The sequence below is a fragment of the Adiantum capillus-veneris genome, chromosome 11, assembly GCF_014529385.1.
Source record: "Adiantum capillus-veneris isolate H3 chromosome 11, ASM1452938v2, whole genome shotgun sequence".
In the NCBI taxonomy this organism is placed as follows: Eukaryota; Viridiplantae; Streptophyta; class Polypodiopsida; order Polypodiales; family Pteridaceae; genus Adiantum; species Adiantum capillus-veneris.
In genome coordinates this window covers 90,552,845-90,573,572 of record NC_140941.1, presented here as the reverse complement: position 1 = coordinate 90,573,572, position 20,728 = coordinate 90,552,845, and the positions used below count along the sequence as shown (strand labels likewise).

Sequence of the window (20,728 nt, the reverse complement as noted above, 5' to 3'; positions counted from 1 at the left end):
ATCCCAAGAAAGTCGACGCCGTCATCAAGTGGGTCCCCCCGACATCCATCAAAGAAGTCCGAGAGTTTGTGGGCTTCTGTTAGTACACACGCCGCTTCATCCGCGACTTTAGCAAGATTGCTGCGCCACTTACAGAGATAACCAAAGGCCACAAACCCTTTTAGTGGACCTCTAAAGAAGAAGAAGCCTTTGAGAACCTAAAGATCGCCATGTGTAGTACCCCCGTCCTCCGACTACCCGACTTCACCAAACCATTTGAAGTGCATACAGATGCCTCCGATGGTGCCATTGGTGGAGTCCTCATGCAAGAGCATCAGCCCATCGCCTACGAATCTCACAAGTTCACCGATGTAGAAACAAGACGGACTACACATGAGAAGGAAATGCTCGCTGTCGTCCACTGCCTCCGAAAGTGGCGACACTATGTCTAAGACAAACACACAAAGGTCTATACAGATAACATCTCCCTCAAGTACTTCCAGACACAACCGAAAATCACCCCCAAGCAAGCTAGGTGGCAAGACACACTGGCAGAATACGACATCGACATCATCCCCAAACCGGGTACCACCAATGTCATGCCCGACGCCCTCAGTCGAATGCGCACCCTCACTCCTATCTCCACCACAACCAGCACTCTACGCCAACGCATCCTCGACGCTCAAAAAGTTGATCCTGCTGTCCTCCGCATGCTCAACGACCACATCTCTGGGAAAGCTGCAGTGGGTCTCTTTGAAATCAAAGATAACCTCTTCTACGCGCATGGAAAAATCTACATCCCCAATGATCCAGATCTAAAGAAAGACCTCATGTGGGAGGCTCATGACTGCAAGCTAGCTGGACATGGTGGCCAGAAGAGATCTTATGACAAACTCCATCAACACTACATGTGGCCAAAAATGAAGGACGACGTAATCGACTACGTGCGCACCTGCCCAACCTGTCAACTAGTCAAAGCTCAAAGAGTCAAGCCTACTGGCCTCCTCCACCCCATGCCAACACCCTCCCGGCCTTCGGACATGGTAAGTATGGACTTCATCGTCGACCTCCCCCCCTCCCACGGCCACACTACCATCATGGTGGTCGTCGACTACTTCACCAAGCAAGCTCACTTCATACCTGCAAAGCCTCCCATCACCGCCTACCAAGTCGCCAAACACTTCTTCGCCAAAGTCTTCAAATACCACAGCTTTCCCCTAGCCATAGTTTCTGATCGCGACACCCGCTTCCTCAGCGACCTCTGGCGCGAGCTCTTCAAGCTGCTAGGCACCCAGCTCCGCTTCTCCTCCGCCTACCACCCAGAAACCGATGGTCAAACAGAAAGAGTCAACCAAGGCATTGAAGACTACATCCGCAGCTACGTCAAGGCAGATCAGAAGGACTGGTCCAAATACATGGACGTCCTGGAACCGATGGTCAAACAGAAAGAGTCAACCAAGGCATTGAAGACTACATCCGCAGCTACGTCAAGGCAGATCAGAAGGACTGGTCCAAATACATGGACGTCCTAGAATTCCACTACAACAACTCCATCCATAGCAGCACTGGCTACACCCCCTTCGAGCTCTCCACAGGTAAAGAAGTCATCACACCTCTTGCACTGGCAACCGGCGATGTGCATGCCCAGGATCTGGAATGTGAAGAGTTTCTTCAACAATGGCAAACCCGCATGCAAAGGGCAAAGAAGAGTCTCGAGCAAAGCAAGGTACGCATCGCCAAATACGCCAACCAAAAGCGAAGGCCTGCCGAACTCTTCCAAGAAGGTGACTTAGTCCTCGTCAGTTCCCAGAATATCACCCTCCCTCAAGGCCTTTCCCCGAAGTTCAACCACCGCTACTATGGGCCATACAAAGTGCTCAAGTCCTACAACGACATCACCTACAAGCTGGATCTCCCATCACACATCAACATCCACAACGCCTTCCATGTAAGTCTACTCAAAAGGTTTGTGCCGGATAACACCTATGGTAGAAGCCTCCCCGAATATGTAAAGGATGGCCCGCCACATGAGCCGGAGGCCATCCTGAAGTCGCGCTTTGGGCGCCAGGGACAACTCTTCTATGTCAAATGGCGAAATCGCCCCATGACGGAATGCACTTGGGTACCTGAAGAAATCATGCTTCGACTCGGAAGACCCCTTGTGCTGCGCTTCTACAACATGCCCACTGAAGAGGAGGACAACCCACTACATGAAAACCCTATAGAGTAGTCCTCCATCCCACTTGTAACTAGCATAACCCTAAGTAGCTAGACATTTTTGGGCAACACTTCACTCCCCCCTTGTACATATCCGCCCAAAAACCTCGGCATCAACTTTTGTATCGGCACCTCTCAAAACCCCGGCATGACGTGAGCGTCAAGCTCTCTCAACCCGGGGGTGTATATAAGGGAAGTATGTGCCACTTCCCCCAACTTGCCAGCCCCGTTTTCATGTGATTATTTGCGTCCCTTGTATTCGGCACTTTCTTATGATATTGATCATTCGTTCGCGTGCCTCACTCTCGTGTCCCTCTTGCGTTCATTTTTCAAGTTGCGTTCTTGTGTATGCGTTTGCTTGCCTGCAGGTCCCGTTTGCATCGCAGGTGAGCCGGCGCAGCCCCTTTTCTACGATGCCCCGAACGAGGGCGTCACACTAGAGATATTGGCCCCAGAGAGTGGCCCACCTTTCGGTATTTTTTTTTGTATTAATCTGTTGCACAAAGTACACGGAGTGGCTGGGTCTCACTCTCAGACTCTACGTCCAGATGCTCTGAGAAGTGAGAGGCCAAGCCACGCTTATAAAGGTTACAAGGGATGCCAAAAGCAGAGCCCCAAAAGCTGCCCCAAAAATAGGCTTACAAAGCAACCTTTTAAAAATAAAGTTCTCTCTCTCTCTCTCTCTCTCTCTCTCTCTCTCTCTCTCTCTCTCTCTCTCTCTCTCTCTCTCTCTCTCTCTCTCTCTCGCGCGCGCGCTAAATAGCATGAAATAAAGCAAGTCCAAAAAGCTGCGTATGAATTCAGCCAACCATTTGCGTAGCAAAAAGCATAATTCCATACGCTACTGCCACGTCATCTGCTCGTGATTTTCGGGCTTCCATACTGCAGTGCCACGTTAGCGGTTAGCTTTCCCGGGATTGTATGCCAAAAGGTGTGTGTGTGTGTGTGTGTACTGGGCAGCCAACAGCCACGTCACCAGTTTGTGACAGTGTCCAAGTCCCTCGTGTACTAGTCGGCTTCAAACATCTTATCTTTCGTGCTTAGGAAGGGTAGAACCTTCGGAGCACCTTCAATGATCTCAAATGGCGCCTTCCCCGTCCAAGAGTGGATCGTGTTATTGTAGGCAAATTCCACGGAGGGCAAAACAGTTTCCCATTGAGTCTTCTGATCAGAAATGTAAGACTTCAATAAATCCAGTACGGATGAATTTGTAATCTCAGATTGCTCATTTTTCTGTGGGTGGAAAGATGACGAGAACTGCAACCGTGTGCCAATGTTCTCCCAAATAGCCTTCCAAAACAAACTCATGAATCAGGGATCTCTATCAGAGATTATTGTCTTAGGCATGCCATGTAATCTGAAAATCTGTGAAATGAACAGTCTCGCTAAATGATCCGACTTGACTGTTTTCTTCACTGGAATGAAGTAAGCTTGCTTGCTAAATCTGTCGATGACAGTCCAAATGCCATCATGCCCACTCTGTGTCTTCGAGAGATTCAAAATGGAAATCCACACCTTTCAAGCAATGCTGCGGTGATCCAAAAATATTATTGAACTCGTCAAATTGAAGATCCCTCTTTTTACCATGATAGGTACCATGAATGTGGTGAGGCTCACCCAACATCTCCATTATCCTCTCATTGTTCTTTTTCCTTGCCTGCTGCACAATGGATGGCTTTGGAAGCAAAGAGGACCTGACCTTACATTGCTTTAACCTTGACTTCATATTTCTGAACAGCTTGCTATAACCATCTCTGCTAATGCCTACCTTATCCATAGTATATTGCACATCCTCCTTGTCCAAGCAAGAGCTCTGCAAAAATCCCTCAATGCACTGCTCCTTTGCCTTTTTAAACTTCTTCTCTGTGAAAATCTTTTGGCAACCTTGAGAGGTAAAACATCACAATAATGTTTAGCTGCCATTTCCATGTTTGATGCAGAGTTTGTTGGACAATCTAAGTGAAACTGGACAAATTAACCGATTGCTTTCCAAAGCTTCCACAAAAAGTAGCAAACTCTGATGATATTAAGACCGTAAAATCGGCAGTAGGTAATGTCTCATAGTAAGAGCATGGATAACGCCCAAAACCTCTTTCTCATAAATATGTGTTGTCAATTCCGGCCTTGAAAACAATCGGCTCTCATAGGCAATGACATGGCCTTCTTGCATTAAGACCGCACCCAGACTACGACCACAAGCATCACAATATACTTCAAATGACTTTTGGAAATCTGGCAAAGTCAATATTGGTCCCGTAGTCAATTTCTCTTTTAAAGTCTGAAAGACATCACCTCTGTGGGTCCCCACAAGAAAGGGACTCTTTTCTGTGTCAGAATGTGCAAAGGGGAAGCGACCTCTGCAAACTTTTGAATGAACCGCCGGTAGTAAGAACATAAGCCCAAGAAGCTTCTAACTTCATGAACATTCTTCAAATCGAGCCAATCACGTATAGTGTCAATCTTAGGCGGGTCCATCTGTACTCCTGCTGAGATGATGTGTCCCAAAAAGTGTATCTCCAACAAGAAAAATTTACTCTTTTTGGCATTGATAACTAACTTGTGATCTTGCAATGCCTGAAAGACTTGTAGCAGATGGTGTCTATGTTCTGCCTCATCCTTGGAGAAGACTATAATGTCATCAAAGAAAGTGCCGACAAACGATCTGTACTCTCTGAAAATCCTATCCATCATTCGGTTGAGAGTCGTTGGAGCATTGGTAAGGCCAAAAGGCATCACCAAAAATTCATATAAACCGAAGCTCGTCCGAAAGGCTGTCTCGTAGACATTTACCGGCGCGATTCGGATCTGATGATATCCGCTTTTCAAATCAATCCTACTGAAACAAGAGAATCCCTGTAGTCGGTCAAGAATATCATCGATCCTCGCAATCAAAAATCTGTTCTTGATGGGGATTTTATTGAGAGCTCTATAATTAATGCACATTCTCCAAGATCCGTCTTTCTTTAAAACCAACAACAACACCAGAGAGCAGTAGGGTGAAGTACTCGGCTGGATAAGACCCTTTTTCGAAAGGTCTTTCACTTGGTTCATAATCTCTTCATTCTGGGCTCGGCTAACACGGTAAGGTGGCCGATTCGGTGGTGTGCTTCCAGGTATCAGATCAATAGTGTGACCCTCAGGACGAGATTGTGGTAACTCGCCTGGAAGGCCCTCAGAAAAGCAATCGGCATGAGTGTGGAGAAAATCTTGGCGTTCTTTATCAAGTTCAGATATATTCGTTCTGAGTTCATCATTTAACTCTTTCAAGTAGATCAAGTAAACAAACAGAGTGGATTTCATTAATTTGGAAACGGCCGAAGCCGATATAATAGGGACACACGCGCCATTCAGTTTTAACATCAAGTACAATTTTTCGACCCTTTTCATTTGTCAAAGTTGCTTTCTTTGCCCGATAATCGACCGCGGCGTTGTTCTTATGGTACCAAGGGGATCCGAGGAGGACATATAACCTTCCAAGGGCATTATGTAAAAGTCCTCGTGCCCCAAATACCCCTGCAACCGAAGTTTGCCAAAATGACAGGTGTAATGGCTATGTCCCATTCGGGTGCCGCTAGAACAACCTTTGTTGGTGGTCCCATCCTATCGGGTGTAATCTCAAGCCGTGCCGCCAATTCAAGTGAAATGAAGTTGGCCTTGGCTCCTCCATCAAAGAAAATCAGGGCTTCTTGATCCTTCACTTTGCCCCAAGCTCGGCAAAGTTCTGTACTTTCATCAATCATGCTTGGGTCAGTATCTGTTACCATATACATGTGGTAGTGATGTGTGTGAACACACTAGGACCGCCGGGGCATTTTTTCCCTCTTTAGGAGGTTTTTTCCCCCGTGCATTGTATATACGCCCATCACTCTAGGGCTATCTATCTTTCCATTGCACACTAAGTATCACACCCGAGTACAAGGCAAGATTGGTTGCAAAAGGATATGCACAGAAAGAAGGAATTGATTTTCAAGAAATCTTTTCTCCCATTGTAAAGCTTACAACTTTACGTGTCCTTTTTGCTCTCGTTGCGGTGCTTGATTTTGAATTGAATCAAATGGATGTAAAGACAGCGTTTTTGCACGGTGACATTGAAGAGGACATATACATGAAACAACCTGAAGGTTTTGTAGTTCCTACACGTGAGGAACTTGTATGCAAACTGAAAAGGGCTTTGTATGGTTTGAAACAATCATCGCAGCAGTGGTATAAAAAGTTTGACACTTTTATGCTGTCTCAAGGCTTTAAACGCAGCCATGCAGATCATTGTTTGTATACGAAAAGGGATGAAGATGGTAGTCCCATCATACTTGTTCTCTATGTTGATGACATGCTGCTTGCCGGGAAACATAAGACTAGTCTTGATGCTCTGAAACGTAAGCTAAATTCAACATTTGCTATGAAGGATTTGGGTGATGCAGAGCATATTTTGGGCATGCATATTAAAAGAGATAGAAAGCTGAAATTGTTGTTTTTATCTCAAGAAAGGTACATTGCAAAAGTACTTGATAGGTTTAATATGGCTGATGCTAAGCCTCTTGGAGTACCTTTACCTCCATACACTAAGCTTAGCAAAGCAGATTGCCCAAAGGATGAGGTAACATTGAAAGCAATGAAGGCAATCCCTTATGCATCAGCTTGTGGTTCTCTTATGTATGCTATGGTTGCCACTCGTCCCGACATTGCTTATGCAGTGGGAGTTGTTAGTCGATACATGTCGAATCCTGGCAAAGCGCATTGGGAAGCTGTCAAATGCATTCTAAGATATTTGAAAGGTACACAAGCAAAGTGTATCTGTTATGGCAAAAGTGACTCAAAGTTGCAGGGATATTGTGATGCAGACATGGCAGGTGACTTGGATACCAGGAAGTCCACTAGTGGCTATGTGTTTGCTATTGCTGGTGGTGCTGTCTCTTGGTGTTCACGACTGCAGAAAATTGCGGCATTGAGTACTACTGAGGCTGAATATATTTCAGCCACAGAGGCTTCAAAAGAGGCCATTTGGTTGGGCAGACTTGCAAAAGAACTTGGCATGCCTGCTCATACACCCATGTTGGGTTGTGATAGCCAGAGTGCTGTCTATTTAGCCAAAAATTCCATGTTTCATGAACGTACCAAACACATAGATGTGCAGTACCACTTCATACGACAGGTATTGGAGGATGGTCTAGTCAGCTTGACTAAGATCCATACACAGGATAACCCTGCAGATGTTCTCACCAAGAGTCTTGCTAAAGCTCAACATGAGCATTGCATACAGCTGGTGGGAGTTGGTTAACTTAAAGGCGTCATTTATGCCTTTAAGTGGGAGGTTGTTGGGTTAAAGGCCTAAATAACCCCTTTTTGTACATTTTTATACTTTGTCCAGGTTCATATTGAACCTGGACACATTTTTTAAAGGTCACTTGTAATAAAAGTGGGAAAACCCAAAACTCACTTATTGAGTTTTCCCCAAAAACGTGAGCCCTCTCTCTCTCCCTCTTCGTTCTGCTAGCGCTTCCCTTCTGCACCACAGTGCCTCCGCTTCAAGCTTCACGGCTTGCACATCTTCACGTGCTCTATCACTTGCACACACCGCCGCGCGCTCATCAGCGCGCAAGGATGAGCATGCTAGGTACATGTGGGTGAGGCTCAAGGCAGAGACGGGCAAATACCTCTACATTGCTATCTATTACTTTCCTCCTAGTACGTCAGTATATGCATCACCTAGGGGACAATCCCCCTTTGCTATTTTGGATAATGACGTATGGGAGTTTTCTAAGGATGGTGACATTATCATACTAGGGGATTTCAATGCTAGGACTGCCCACCACCAAACAATATTTTATGATACTTCCGAGGAAATGCTTAGGGAGCTGGACGATACAAAGATGGGTCTATCCAAATTATCACAAGATGAGGAATACACGGAATATGGCAGATACTGATAGATATGGGAACCGCACATAGATTGGCCATTTTGAATGGCCTACAAAGATTTTGGACAGCTGGAGGTTTTACTTGCTTTCCACACCGACATGGTGCCAGCACAGTGGATTATGTTATGGCCCAGCCAGGTCTCATTCCATTCTGTCAAGATTTCATGGTGGGCACTAGGCTAGTTGGAGTAGCAGTTGATCATGCTATCTTGTCCTTCACCCTAACGTTTCAGTTCAGCACAGCTCCATTAGGAGAGATCCCTACACACATCCGGTATACCTTCATGAGGGAGACGGACTCTGTGTATATGGATGAGATATACAGGAAGCTATGCACCCAGGAGCCAGGACGGCCACTAGATGAACTCACTCAGACACTGACAGAGACACTCCATGATGCAGCATCAGAAGCATACCCCCACAACCAGCCTACACAGAGACGATCTGGAAAAATGCCCCAGAACAGTTGGTATGATGAGGAGTGTAGAGAGATGAGGATCAAGTTACAGAGGGAAGTGCTCATGGGTATTACCACACATAGACAGTTACGGATTATCTTTCGCCGCCTAGTACGACGAAAGAAAAGGGCTTATTTATCCCAGCTAGAGCAAGATCTGTACCAGTTATTTATAAGTCGGGACTCAAGCGAAGCATGGAGGCTATTCCACGAACATTCACCACCACCAGCGGTCACCTCCACTGAGACATGGGGGGAATATGCCACATCTCTCTACACAGCATCAGGACAAACACCTCTACCGGACCCACTAGAGATATGCCCGGAGACATGTTCTTTCTTTACTGCCGAGAGGGTAAGGAAAGCTATTGACAGGATGAAGACAAGGAGAGCACATGATCATGATGGTTTGGTAGCAGAGCACTTCATCCATGCCAGGGATATGCTCGCAGAGCTCCTAGCTATGATGTTTAATCGAGCCATGTATGAAGGCTTCCCTGAGACTTGGAGTATGTCCACGATTGTGCCTATTTTCAAGTCAGGAGATCCCATGATTCCCGGGAATTATCGCACCATCATGGTTGGTCACACATTAGCTAGGTTGTATGCATCCATTCTTGAACAAGAGCTGAGTAGATGGGCAGAGCGAGAGGGCATAAGAGCACCAGGGCAAGCAGGTTTCAGGAGAGGTTTCTCCACTCTTGACCAGATTCTGACACTCTGAGCTTTTATTGAGGAGGGTAGACACCATGGCAATAGGATCTATTGTAGCTTTGTGGATTTCCGCAAAGCTTTCGACACAATGCCGAGAGCCAAACTCATACGCAGATTACAGGACATGGGTGTGCCTACAGAGCTAATTTGGGGGATTCTGGCTCTATACAGGACAGTGATGGGGCAGGTACGCACCACTGAGGGAATGTCGGACATGGTCCTCTCCAATATTGGAGTAAAGCAGGGATGCCCCCTATCCCCAACTCTTTTTGGGATGTATGTGGATGAGTTTTCGGACTATGTAGAGCGTAAGGGGGACAGGGGGGCTCAGCTAAGCAGGGACATGGATTCCACTGTTACTATATGCTGATGATATTGTGCTGATTTCTGACTCACGAGAGGGGATGCAACGTCACTTGGATGCTCTGCATACATTTGCTCATGACAGTGGATTGTCTGTCAATCTGGGGAAAACCAAGGTTATGGTGTTCAACACCACACCACAGTGGGTCAGGAGGTCGGCACCCACATTTATGTATGGCCGGGAGACTGTGGAGTACACAGATGCATATACTTATCTTGGGGTAGTGGGGTAGTCTTCGGTGGACCGGTGTTTTCACTAAGGAGAGCATCAGAGACTAGACTGACGAGAGCATATGCAGCTTTGGGAGGACTGGAGAGGATGTGTTCACAGGTTCAGTTTCAGGAACCGCGAACAAAGCTTTGGCTTTTTGACACTCTAGTGACTCCAGCTATGCTCTATGGAGTTCAGGTATGGGGACCCTCAGTGGACCACCATGGGAGATCTGGCAACACAGATGGATGGAGATGTATGGAGAGGCCTCTAGTCTCTATGATTGCTCGGATGATTCGAGCTAAGGCCTCAGTACCACATGAGATTATCCGAGCCGAGCTAGCCGCCCTCCCCCTCATGGTGGAGGCGTTGACGAGATCAGTTTCTTTTATGCACGGTCTATGGGATCTCCCCAGGGACAGATACGCTTGGCTTGCCTTGGAGTCATCTCGACAACTAGCTCTACAAGGCGATACAACATGTTGGTATGGACAGATAACAGCATGGTTTCACTCGCATGGTCTCAAGATGGATAGATTACCTCCGCTTCAATACTCCCTGGATGCACCCTCCCTGTCTCTCACACGGATAGAGATCACCAGACTCATACGTCAGGATCTGATTCAGCTAAATACCAGGAGCACATGGATACAGCCGACACGGGAGTTGGGCACGAAGATTGCCTTCTACAGAGAGCATCTTCTCCAGCTCACGGAGGACGGATTTGTGACTAGGCCTGCATACATGGACACACACTTATCTCATGGGATAAGATGCGCTATTGGACAGATACGCACATCCTCACATCAGCTCCAAATCGAGACTAGCCGATTTCGAGGGGTGCCGACAGGAGCTAGGATATGTCACCTATGCAACTTAGAGCCAGAGACAGAGTTGCACTACACATGTCACTGCCCAGCATACTATGAGATACACGGCCACTTCCACTGCCTGTTCAAAGAAGGGTTCGGACCTTTTTCTAGAGTCATGAGATACAAGGATCAGAGGTGTCTCAGATTGTTCCTACTAGAGCTGCGCAAACTTAGGGAGAGCTTGCTGAGAACATCAGAGGAAAGACAGTCCCAGAGACGAATCACAGATTTCTTTACACCAGCCAGAGGAGAGCCAACGGAGCAGTCATTACAGCAAATCTCAGAGCCTACTCATACTAGAGGTACACTGCTTGATCGAGCTAGAGAACTTGGCAGATCCAGATGTCCACGACCTCGGGGGGTCTCCCACTACCGGCGAAGGCTGCAACAGAAGATACAGATCACTCTAGCTCGACATGCAAGACGCCCAACCAGAGTACTGACCATGGAGGAGGTCGATGAGATCCGACAGCGACCGATGAGAAATTTCATCTGAACCCACAACCCCCCCCCCCCCCCCTTCCCCCCCCCTTCCTCCAATTTCCTTTCTCCTTAGCGTCTTAGTCTTAGTGTTAGTTCTTTGTAACTTTGTAATTTCCGTACTCAGACATGGTATCAGATTCACCAATTGTAACTTTTTGGTCTCATAGGTCATTTTGGCCTTTTGAAGACGTTAATATAAAATTTCATTTCATTTCATCTCTCTCTCTCTCTCTCTCTAGATTTGTCTTACACCTAAACACCTCACATTTTTGTCCATTTTCCCCCGGTAGTGATTTCAATCATTTTGAATGTTCATGCACCGGACTTATATAATGGGTCATGCAATAAAATCCAGTTCAACGTGCTGTAAAAGCTGCGCTCTTTAGCTCTTATATACGGTGACTTCAAGAGAATAGAGGATCTTGGTAGCTTTTCCACATCTCAGGTGTGTAGGTATAAACCTGTGGGATAAATTTGTAGGTGCTGGTCAGCGTTGTCTCCTCGTGACTTGGCATCTTCGACCGGCTTGGCACTGAGGACATCAAGGCAGCGGGCAGGCCATGGTGCAATCCTAGAGAAGCTGAGATGCTTAGAACTAGAGAAGCTGGAGTTCTTGTCATTGCACTGCAGTTAACATAAGTGAAGAAGCACTACGCAACAGGCTCCTGCAGCGTGATACCTTGAAGGGACCCTTAAGCAGAGCACCTCAAAGAAACATGTCGAGGGTAGGGAAGCACCTTGTTTGAGATTTTAGGATGTGCTTCGAGCTTTCCCAAAATCGTTGTTAGGCTAGCCCAAGTAAAGATGCCACAAAAGACAAAATTTCCAAAATTGGAGATTGAGTAATTGACTAAGGGCGACATGACTGAGAAGAAACAAACTAATGGGTACCATGACTCTTGTGCAATAATTGGAACTTTCCTCCTTGTTGCGAAACCTGTTATCAAAAGGAGTAATATCTACTATACAAGGTGAATGTCACATATTGCTAATGTAGTAGGCAAACAGAGTTGTAACATTGAAAAATTCAACTAACATCCATTGAGGTTCTTCAGCAGCATCCCTTTTCATTGAAATATGCGACGGTACAGGCCTTTTCATAGCTGAAAAGGTTCTAAACACCTGAGCTTGAGCTCTCTTACTCTTGTACAACACACACACACACACACACCTCCAGGCCAGAGCTACAAAATGAGATTGGCAATGGCAAAGACATGCTGACACATGTCAATATCGGCAACTCTGTGCATGATATATTCTCAAAAGCTTGGACCTGTAGAACTTTGCTACACTACGATGGGAGTGTTTGAACTGAACACCATTGCAGAGCAAAGGTTGCATAAGAAAGAGCATGCTTTAGGATAATCAAGTGAATGTCCCCAAAGTTTCTAATGATGCGATGAGATTTAGAAATTATTAAGTCATCAAGCATGCATGTCAGATCAAGTGAAAAGAGGTGCATGCAGAAGACTGAGCTCGATATCTCATGCATTACATTCTCGCCAACTGCTTTCACATTTTCAACGACTCTGCTCATGAAGTAAACTTCTTGAACACTTAATGTGAGTAACTCTTGAGGCTACACCTGGGTGATACTCTAAACCACAACCGGGAAAAAGACGGTTAAACTCCTATTTAGAGATTACTGCAGCCCTAGTTGGCATCTATAAGATAAGGAACCTGACTACCATGCTGGGATAGTCTGCAATACTTCAACTACAGAAGATTTTTCTAAGGAAAGAAAATAATTTACCTGCAACTTCACCTGCTTCAGCCCGATCCCTTCCAGCAAACGTCCTACTGGCCAACCGCACCTCTTCCGTGCCATCTGCACCAAAATGAATCCCTTTTGAGTTTCTTGTTTTGGAAACTTCCAAATCTCAAATTTTGTTTCAGCTCTTACCATTAGTTGTACATGGATTGTGTTCGTCTCTGAAAGCTGCTGTCAATTGCCTCCATCATCCTTGTCTCTGTTTCCATGCTTCAACCTCAAGAAGTAAAGATAGCATTTACTCACTCAAAGTTGCTATATGTTGAAATGCATGCCTTCCAAGGTCTACATTTCCCCACTTTTGGCAAGAGTCCATGATGGTACGCCATGCTACATCATCAACAAATGTCAATTGACATATCCTTACCGCTGCTTTGTTCAATGCACCAGTACGACCTAGAAGATCAACCATACACGTATGGTGCTCCAAGGCTGGTTTAATACCATAGCTAGTACTCATGGCCTTGAAGTATACGTCTGCTGTATCCAGCAAGCCAGCCTGACTACATGCACTAAGAACAATTGCAAATGTAGCGGTATCTGGTTTTATGCCAGTTCCTAGCATTTTATCAAAGGCAAGAAAAATTTCTTCACTATGGCCAACCTGGACATATCCAGCCATCAATGCATTCCATAACACCACATTGTGCACTGGAATTCTATCAAACACTCTTTGTGCAATGGAAAGAAAGCCACACTTTATATACATAGCCACTAAGGAAGTTCCAATTGCGAGATTCGAGTCCAGCAACCCCCTTAACTCTATTTCTCTATGAATTTCTAAACCAATGTCAATCGCCCCTATGCTTTGACAAGCCCTCAAGCCACCAAGAAGTGTTACTTCATTTGGAAGAACACCACATGAGTGCATTGCTCTGTAAAGGCCAACTGCTGCTTCACTATATCCATGCTCAACATACCCTGTTATCAATGTGGTCCAAGCAACAACATCCTGTACATGAAGCTTGTCAAACAATTTGTGTGCTTCAGAAAGAGAACCACATTTGGTATACATATCAATCAGAGTATTACCAACAAGAGAATCCTTTTCAAGAAAATGGGTTCTGATAGTCACAGAATGTAGTTCTCGGCCACGAGCTATGGCATGCATGGCAGCGCAAGCTTTCAAGCTACAAACAAAGGTGTCAGTGTCTGGAGAGCAACCCTGGAGCTGCATCTGTTCAAAGCACTCAAGGACTTTCTTCTCATCCATTTGTCCCAAGTACCCTACCATTAGTGCATTCCACATACCAGCATCTTGACTTGAAAGACTGTCAAACACCATTCTTGCTTCTGGAAGCATTCCAAACTTTGTGTACATGTCAACCAAGGCAGTGCCGACAACAAGATCCTCTTCAAGGAACCCCTTTATAGTGATTTCAATATGTATGTTTTGGCCCTTTTCTGTGGCTTTAATGCAGCCACAAATGTTCAAACTGCAAGCAAATGTGACATTGTTGAAGCAAACACCCTCAAATTGCATGTGCTCAAGACTCTTACTTGCAACTTCAGCCAGTCCATACCTCAAGTACCCTGCAATCATTGAATTCCACGAGACCACATTTCGCATGGGAAGTCCAATAAAAATACTCTGTGCATCATCAAGTAAGCCAAAGGTGGTGTACATGTCAATTAGTGCATTGTTAACAGCTGTGTCTACTTTTTCATAACCCTTTTTGATGATTTGGTCATGAAGTTCTTTAACTTTTTCTAGGGCTCCTGTGCCACAAGAAGCTTTCAAACCATAAAGATAAGCACCAGCATCTAGTGAAATGCCCTCAACTTGCATCAATTCAATACAGCCGAGTGCTTCCTCGTTGAGTTCATTGTCAACATAACCTGCAATAAGTGCCTTCCATGAAATTATGTTTTGAAGCACAAGTCTATCAAACACTTCCTGAGCTTTCCCAGGTGAACCAAATTGAGCGTACATGTTAACCAAGGCACTGCCGATAATAGGGTAACTGTCTAGAAGTCCCATCCTGGCAATCTGCCCATGTACTTCAATGGACTTGACCATATCCCCAAGCTGGCAGCATGCTTTTATAATATACAGATATGTGACGAAACTTGGAGATAAGCCCTCAGATTGCATTTGATCAACACATTGGAGCGCTCCCTCTGCTTCTTCGTGTTCAGTGTACCCTTCCATCAACCCATTCCAAGAAATTACATCCCTCAATAAGAAATGGTCAAAAACATGTTGTGCTTCTGCAAGCAATCCAGATTTTGCATACATATAGACAACAGCATTGCCGCCTGCAATATCATTTTGCAGAAAACCTCTCTTTTCAATCTCCATGTGGATGGCAAACCCGCTCTCCGGATTGCCTGTGTTTGTGCACGCTCTTAATGCACAAATGAAGGAAACAATGTCCGGAGCGACCATCTCCAGTTTCATTTCCTCTAGGCATTGCAATGTTGCATCAACTAGTCCATGATTAGCGTAGCCTGAGGTTAATGCATTCCACATAGATATGTTTCGTGTTGGAAACTTGTTAAAAAGTTCTTGCGCTTCCTGAAACAGGCTACATTTAACATAAATATCTATCAGGATGGTTCCAACAATCATATCTCCATCTAGCAACTGTTCTGTGGTGATTTGAGCCTGTAACTCTTGAACCTTCTCTATTGCTCCAATGGCACCACAAGCTCTCAAGCAGGTGACAAATGTAACAATGTTTGGAAGCACGCCCTGAAGCTGCATCTGTATAAGAAAGGCCGATGCTCTCTGACCATAGTTATGCTCTAGATATCCTGTCATCAGCGCATTCCAGGAGGCAACATCGTGACTTGGAAGCTTGTCAAACACTTCTTGTGCTTTATTAAGGGAGCCACAACTAATGTACATATCAATCAAGGCATTGCCTACAGGAAGGTTTTCTTTCAATAACCCCTTTCTTTCAATCTCTAAATGCAAAAGTTCACCTTTATCTAAGGCTTTGATGCTGCCACAAGCATTGAGACTGCACACGTATGTAACAGAATTAGGGAACACGCCCTCACTTCGCATTTTCTCAAAAGCAACAAGGCCCTCTTTCCCATGCCCATTCTCAGTATACCCTGCAATAAGGGCAGTCCATGAGACTATGTTTCGAATTGGGAGCTTGTCGAACACTTCTTGTGCTCGAACAAGCAAACCACACTTAGTATACATATCAACTAAAGTGCTACCTAGAAACAGATCTCCTTCCAACAGCCTCTTTCTTTCAATTTCCATGTGCAGCTCAGTGCCCTTGTTTGCATCACCTATGGATCCACAAGCTTTAAGAGCACACATGAAAGTAACCACATTAGGAGAGAATCCCTTTGATTTCATCCGCTCGAAGTAATATAGTGCTTGGGTCCCCTGACCACATTTAGAATAACCTGTAATAAGCGCATTCCAGGTAGCAATATCTTGAGCCGGAAGCTTATCAAACAATGCTTGTGCTTCAGTAAGCAAGCCACATTTAGCATACATGTTAAGCAGGGCACTGCCGATGTAAATGTCCCTATCCAACAGCCCTGTCCTTGCAACATCCTTATGAATCTCCTTGCCCCTTTCTGAATCTTTCAATTTTGAACAAGCATTCAACAAAGAAACATAGGTATGGACGTCTAAGGAACAAGCGACATCCATCCTTGTTTGAAAGTAAAGAATAAGGGCATCCTGCAACCTTCCACAGCCCAAATACTCCCTCAAAAGAGAATTTCCTCTTCCAAACACTGGCTTGCCAAGAAATTGCTGCATCCTTGCAAGTTCAGGTGATGTTCATTTTTTATGACCATGGTAACATGCCACACTTAATCAGGCAATTCAGACTTGTCGAAAAGAGCACTCATAAACCATCTTTCTGCATCATTACAGAATCTTTCCCATACATAAGGAGGACCTCTAGACATGGGTGCAAAAACAGAAGCCTTCTCGTCAGCATTTAAATAGGTGTCTTTCTTCATCAGCAATGTGGGTATACCAAGAGAAGAGCAGTCTCTCAGCATTGTTTTGGACTCTGAAACTTGTCCATCCATAACGCTAAAGGTATTGCACCACACCGCAGTTAATAGTCGAAAGTATCGTGTCATTTGATCTACTTTGAGCACGATTTGGTGATGTCTTGGCATTCCATCGATAACAAATATCATATGAATAATTTCTGAAAAACCACCCACAACTCGTATGTGCGCCGCGCGCGCGTGCGTGCGTGTGTGCGCGTGCGCTTGTGTCTGTTTTTTTCTTTCAAGTGTGTGTGTGTGTGTGTGTGGGGCGGGGGGGGAGGGGGGCGCGCGCTTGCATGCGTGTAAGGATCAACGGCCGAGCTGGCGCAGATGTGGTTCGCGCTGGACGCAGGGCTCGATCACCAGAACTTGCCAAAATCATCGACGTGTAGCACAAAACCATTGGCAGCGGAAAACGGGCTGCGGACAAGAGCGTGGGCCGGGAACGAGCTGCTGACAGCGCTTCCCGCTCGAGCCAATACGCTGCGGATCAGATCGGTTTGAACTTTGAAGAATGCGAAACCTTTAGTGAGTTAACCTTTAGTGTGTTGTCATAAAATCTAATATTTAATATCTAACCAACTCAAATGATTTTCTCATATTAAATTGATCACTTAATGTGGGAGAATAAACGGGAACAAGTGTTAAGATATAGACACGTGCTTATAGATCTATTTCAACATGGGGCCAATGGTAAAGGGGCCCAAATGAGAGATGGTCTATCAAAAAGCAAGGCTAACAAATAGAGCATAAGACCTTAGGGTTAGCTTCATTGAAGACCTCCAATAATGTGTGTAAAAGGCCTTTGACCTTAGGTAAGCTAGGGCTGAGCTTGAGACGCGGGAACCCAACCCAGTTCGAGGTGCTTGTCCTGCTTGTCATGCTTGATGACTAAGGTGCTTGAGGTGCTTAATTATTGAGATGCTTGAAGTGCTTGACATGCTTGAGATGCTAGGGTTGCACTTGAGGTGAGAACCCAGCCAAAGTGCTTATGAGTCAAGCTTGTGGTGGGAACTGTGCCTATGCATGAGGGGCTTGAGGTGTCAAAAAGTCAAAGATTCAATCCCTACAAGGAGGGGGCGAGCCCTACATGAGGGGGGATGAGAGAGAATACCCACACACTCACACAAGGCATGCATGGTACAAAGAAAGCAAAAAGGACACTTGTCAAGTTCCTCCTCATGTTGCCCCCATGGTTTGCCTAAAGCCTATTGGTTGGCCACCCAAGGGGTCCAATAATAATTTAGGAGATGTAAGTAATTGTGTAACATTTAATGGCCTAAAATCTTATTTGTAGCGGAAATTAGCATGAACATAGTGGGCATTTCATTAGAATAGATTCCTAATGAGAATTACAAGAGTGCTTGGGTGGAGAGAGCAACAAAAAGCATAACACCTAGTTAAATAGCATCGACAATACTTTCAAAAGAGAGAGCAATTAAGCTATTGACAACAGTTGAGGACTGGATTTGCATGGAGCCGGTCCCCCCTCCAAAAGGCTTTGTATTATGGTTTCTCCCATCAAGAGAGACATTGTACAATACAATTCTTTGTGTTCCTTCAAGACTAGCTAGTGCAATGAAGATGGAAGCTTCATACACCAAGCAAAACACTTAATCAAACACAACTTGAATTATCCCCGTTCTCAGACCCAAAACCTCACACACCTTCGAAGATGGTGAGAGCTAGCAGGGTATGAGAGTAGATTGAGAGGAAAAAGAAGTATCTTACGAGAAAGAAGTACATCTCCTCACATAATCACTCATATTAGCATAGCTTAGCTTAGTAATTAGCTTGGTAGAGAAGATGAGCATGCATTGAAGCTTGGCTCTTGGTTGGATTTGCATCCACATGCCAAGAGAGTGTTGATGTAGGCTTCTATCTCACAAGCTTGGAGTAGGTGATGAGCTCTCCATTAAAGCTTGGGAAGAGATAGAGTATTTTCCCTTTACACATGGTCAAGTGTGAGAGTGAGTGTGTCAATGCCAAGCAAAAAAAATCAGCCCCCTCTCTCTCTTGGGCGAGCCCTAGCTGCTAAGTTAGTCTGGCTTTTGCCTCATTGGACCTCCCCAGGTCAAGCCAATAGGGATTAAGCAGCATAAGTGATAGCCTTCTGACATGTGTCCCCCTTTCCCCTTTTGTGAGAGCTTTAGATAATTAAATAATTAAACTAAACTCTTATTGGACCCCTTTGCCTCCTGGCCAATAGGAATCAAGCAAGCCATGGGGCTCCTGAATGCTCATTGGACCCCTTGGGAGACTGCCCAATAGTCTTCTAGGACACTTAATTCTTATTGGTTTCTTTTATTAAATGTTTTTAAATTAATTAAACTAGATTTACTCTAGCCTAATTCTCATTGGTCCACTTCAAGGGTCTACCAATAGGAATTGGGCATACCTTGTGGGCATCTGGCCTAGGGAGCTGACATGTGTCCCTCATTCCCTTTGTGTAAAGGGAGCCTGTGTGTGTGTGTGTGGCTTTCTCTCTCATCCCCTAGCTTTGGGGCTCGCCCCCTCCCATGTAGGGATGTAGAAAGACTTTTTGGGCACACACTAAGCATCCAATTTTCCCTAAGGTTGACCTTTGGACACAACCTTTGAATTTTGGAACCTTAGCATTTTGGAAGTCTTAATGGGCTGAACCTTAGGGTCTTTTTAGCCCGTTGTTTCACATGGCTCTTTTGCAGATGGCCCCCCCTTTGGATCCCTATTTTCCCTCCTTTGGATCCCTACTGTGGCCGGTCTGCTAACTTAACCAATATTCTAGCTTTTTCTCCCTTGGCACTTCCCCACATTAAATGATCAGTTTAATATGAGAAAATCATTTAGGAGAATTAGATATTGATTATTATGACATTACCTCTCTCTTGAAATCATAGTCGTCCTCGACTATGGTGTAGAGAAGATAAAGCATATGCATGAGTCCTTTTCTTAGCGGGTAGAGGATCCCTGTGTTACCCTACGACATCATTCCATAATGGATGACTAGTCCATTTGGCGCTTGAGAGCCTGAGGCTGCCGCAAGCATGTATGCACATTAGTCCTATCAGTCTTCCATAGTAGAGTGACAAGCTCTACTTGGTGTTCGAGAGACGTCGTCTCCACAAACTTGATCTAAGCATGCATACTACTTCCTTTTTGTGCACAAATAAAGAAAAAGAGAGTCTTATAAGACAAAAAATTTTGTTCATTTTTAACATTTTGTACATTTGCTTACTCTTGGGAAGCATTGTAAACATTGACAAGGTTTAGGTTATCCTTTAATTGTATGCCTTGCATCCATCTAGCATCTTCAAAAGGATAATTCTTAAACTTAATAAGATATCGTCGGATAGTCTTACCGCCTCTTAATACCTTGTCTTCATGTCGGAGAATGGACTCGGGCTGCAGCACCTCCTCGTGGTCCTCGATCTCCGGTGGGTCTTCAATAGTTGGTTCTTGAGGTGGCTCTCCTTTGTAAGGCTTTAAGAGGCTCACATGAAAAGCATTGTGTATGAGCCAATGATTGGGCAACTTAAGTTGATAGGCCATCTCATTGATTGGCCTAAGAATCTGGAAGGGACCATAGTACCTTTTTGCTAGTTTAGCATAGTACTTTTGGTGGCCCGTAGGATTCTTGCCCGTCGTGTGCCTTAATCGAGCCTTGGGAAACTTTAACAAGACCCAATCGTTTTCTTTAAAGGCTTGGGCTCTTCTGTGCTTATCAGCAGCAGCCTTTTGCCTTTGCTGTGAGATAGAGATAGCATCCTTAATCTTTTGGAAAGATTC

General features: G+C 45.1%; 1 protein-coding gene across 4 annotated transcripts in view; it reads right to left on the bottom strand.

The window, feature by feature from the left end:
• The window catches only part of LOC147447634 (pentatricopeptide repeat-containing protein At2g33680-like), a 46,018-nt gene extending 28,639 nt beyond the window's left edge, over positions 1-17,379 (bottom strand). For 2 of the 4 annotated variants that reach the window (XM_086523374.1, XM_086523373.1), the window contains exons 1-2: positions 13,115-17,379; positions 12,965-13,039 (exon numbers count right to left, since the gene is read on the bottom strand). In XM_086523374.1, coding sequence (XP_086379500.1) covers positions 13,221-16,715 — 3,495 coding nt within the window. In that variant the 5' untranslated portion in view covers positions 16,716-17,379 and the 3' untranslated portion in view covers positions 12,965-13,039; positions 13,115-13,220. Of the gene's footprint in view, positions 1-12,025 lie in introns of those variants that run through there. The other 2 variants (XM_086523371.1, XM_086523372.1) reach the window with 2 other exon arrangements.
• Positions 17,380-20,728: the final 3,349 nt, after the last annotated feature.